Raw genomic sequence first — 2,974 nt, forward strand, 5'->3', positions numbered from 1 at the left:
GAGGAGTGGAATATAGGATAAGGGAGAAGGAAGAAAAGTGGTCGATGGGGACGAGGAAATTGAAAACGAGATTAGTAGGGATGAGGTGAATAAGGCGATTGCAAGGATGGAAAGAAACAGGGCAACAGTGGAAGATGGCTTGGAAAATAAAGCACTCAAATATGGAGGATTCGGGGCGAGGGAAGAGATGTGGAGGATTTGCAACAAGGTATGGAAAGGAGAAGGGTGGCCGGAGGAGTGGAATACAGGGTTGGTAGTACCGTTGCTCAAGAAAGGAGAAGGCAAAAAGGAGCAGGAATATAGAGGTATCATACTCATGTCCGTGGGATATAAAATTAATGCGGAAGTGCTTAGAAGGAGGTTGGAAAGACAGTTGGAAGAGAAGGGAAGTATATCACACAACCAAACGAGGTTTAGTAAAGGGATAAGACCATGGGTAACGTATACGTACTCAACTATCTAGACAATAGGAACCTGCGTCGGAAGAAAGCGAAGTTAGTCGCATTTTTTGTAGACTTTAAGGCAGCATTTGACTTAGTTAACAGGAGGATATTATGGGCAGCCATAAAAGAGAGAAGATTAGACAAAAGTTTAATAGAGCGGATAAGAGAAATATTTGTGGATACTAAGATAAGAGTGAAGATATGAGATGAGAAAGGTGAGGTATTTTGAACAGGTAGGGGGCTCAGGTAAGGGCGTCCTTTGAGCCCACTTATATTTAATATTCTTATTGCAGATTAAGAGGAGAAGTTTAAGATGAAAGGGAAATGATGGACAACATTAGGAATGGGCAAACTGTATTCACTTGCATATGCAGATGACGTAGTGCTATTAGCAGATGATGTAAGAGGTATGAATTTGTTGATGAGAGTGTTCGAAGAATATGTGAGAGAAAAGGGTTTAACAATAAACGTAAACAAGACCAAGATGATGTATTTCAGAAATAAAAGGGGTAGATTAAAGTACGAATGGAAGATAAAAGGCGTGGTGGTAGAGTTGGTTGATGAGTTTTGCTACTTAGGTTTTTGGTTCGAAACGAGAGGAGGAAGCGAGCTGCAGGTGAGAAAGAAAATGGAATGCGCGAGTAAAGTAATGGGACAAGTATGGGCTATAGGAAAAAGAAGGTTCAAGAATGACTGGAAGATGAGGGTGTGGATGTTTGATGTATTAGCATGGTCAGTGTTAAGCTATGGTGTGAAAATATGGGGATAGAAAGAACACAAGAGAATTGAAAGTTTGCATGAGAGATTTTTGAGATAGGTTTTGGAAGTGAGCTGGAGTTTCCCAGGTTATATGCTGAGGGAAGAAATAGGACTAGAAAAAATGGTGGTGAGGCAAGTGAGAAGAGCCTAGAACTTTGAAGAGAAACTTAGAAGGGGAGAGGAAAGTAAGGTGAGGAAAGGTGGAAAAAAATCGCAGATTCAAGTTACAACAGCTGGTATAGATTGGTTAAGGAGCCGGGGGAACCAGATTACCTGAAAAAGATTTAAAAGGAGAGCAAATGGAATAGAGTAGTGAGATTCAGAATGGGAGAGGGTATAAGAGCATGCAGGTATTGGATGAACGAAGAAGAGAATGTTTATAGAGTATGTAGGTATGAGCAGAAAACATGGTCGCATGTGTTAGAGAGGTGTACAGGGGTCGAAGGGGGAGGGGAGTGTACAGAAGAGAAAATTAAATGGATTCTGAATGAAAATGGTCACGGGGAGGAATGGATGAAGAAGCTAGAAGATTTGAGAGAGAAAGAGAGCGAGAGAGAGAGAGAGAGTACAGGTTGCACAGGATAGTAGAAAAAAATGACTCTGAATGCAGGAGAGTTGCGAAGTAGTGTTGCGAACTAGAGTGAAAATTTGAAATTGATAATAGTAAGAGGAAATGGAAGTCCAGGGCCAAGTTGCAAGCGTTTAGAAATAAGAATAATAATTTAAGACTGTATGAAGCGAATATTTCGTAAGATAGTATAAGGCTTGTTTGTAAGAATACTTCTGATGGTTATGTAAAAACTCTGAAACCCGTAAAAGGGAAAGAGTATGAACAAATAAAGAAGAATAATGTATCAACAATTTCAAAACATAAAAAGCAATAAACAATTATTTTAATTAAAACATTTGGATAATTTTTACTTTTTATTTAAAAAATAATTTAATTTCTATACTTAAAAATTTAAATCAATAATAAACTTTCATACGAATTTAAAAAAAAATTAAAACGTATACTTATATGTATGATTTTGAAATTTGAATTCAGATTACCATAGCATACCGCCACGAACCTTGAAAAGAAATTATATAATTATAATAGATTATAATGGAGATACTTAAAATAAAAACAAAGTTTTAGTATGGAAATTCTAGTCTACATTGATTTACTTATCCATAAATAAAGTAAATAATCAAATAATGTATTCTACTTAAAAGCCATTAAAATGTAATAGTTACGTTATTTAATATTGTTAAAAAAATGCATCTAAAAATAATTATTTGATCAGTTTAGAATATAAAAAGCATTAAATCATTCTTTTAAATTTTACTTTATATTTTTATGAAAATTGTAATTAATAATAACCTTTTAAACTAATTCCGAGAAATTCAAAACATATGTAGACATAATTTTGAAAATTGTATTCAGAAACTCATTTGTAATATCATAAACATTTGGAAAATGATATAACTGAAATATAGGTATTTCAAATATAAATAAACTTTAATTATACAAATTATAGCAAATATTCAATTACACAACCTTCAAGTTGATTCTCGATTTATGTACTTAATTTTTAAAAATGCAATTGTTATGTTAATTAATATTGTGAAAAAAATTAATAAGCGAACACATAATTAATCTGTTCATAACACTAAAGGCATTAAACTATCATTTTGGCTTCCGTTTCCGGTACCGATCGCGAAAGAACTCTTTTTGTCAAGTGGTGTATTTTTGGCTTTGGTGGAGGAAATAAGGGTGAGTGGATGCAGAA

The 2,974-nt window shown here is 34.5% G+C and overlaps 1 protein-coding gene across 1 annotated transcript in view; it reads left to right on the top strand.

Annotated features, from left to right (window-relative positions):
* The first annotated feature begins 786 nt into the window (after window positions 1–786).
* LOC117182612 overlaps window positions 787–2,974 on the top strand; it is an 8,087-nt gene continuing 5,899 nt past the window's right edge. The window contains exon 1 of the mRNA XM_033375710.1: window positions 787–1,059. Coding sequence (XP_033231601.1) covers window positions 787–1,059 — 273 coding nt within the window. The remainder of the gene's footprint in view (window positions 1,060–2,974) is intronic.

The sequence above is a fragment of the Belonocnema kinseyi genome, chromosome 2 (assembly GCF_010883055.1).
Source record: "Belonocnema kinseyi isolate 2016_QV_RU_SX_M_011 chromosome 2, B_treatae_v1, whole genome shotgun sequence".
In the NCBI taxonomy this organism is placed as follows: Eukaryota; Metazoa; Arthropoda; class Insecta; order Hymenoptera; family Cynipidae; genus Belonocnema; species Belonocnema kinseyi.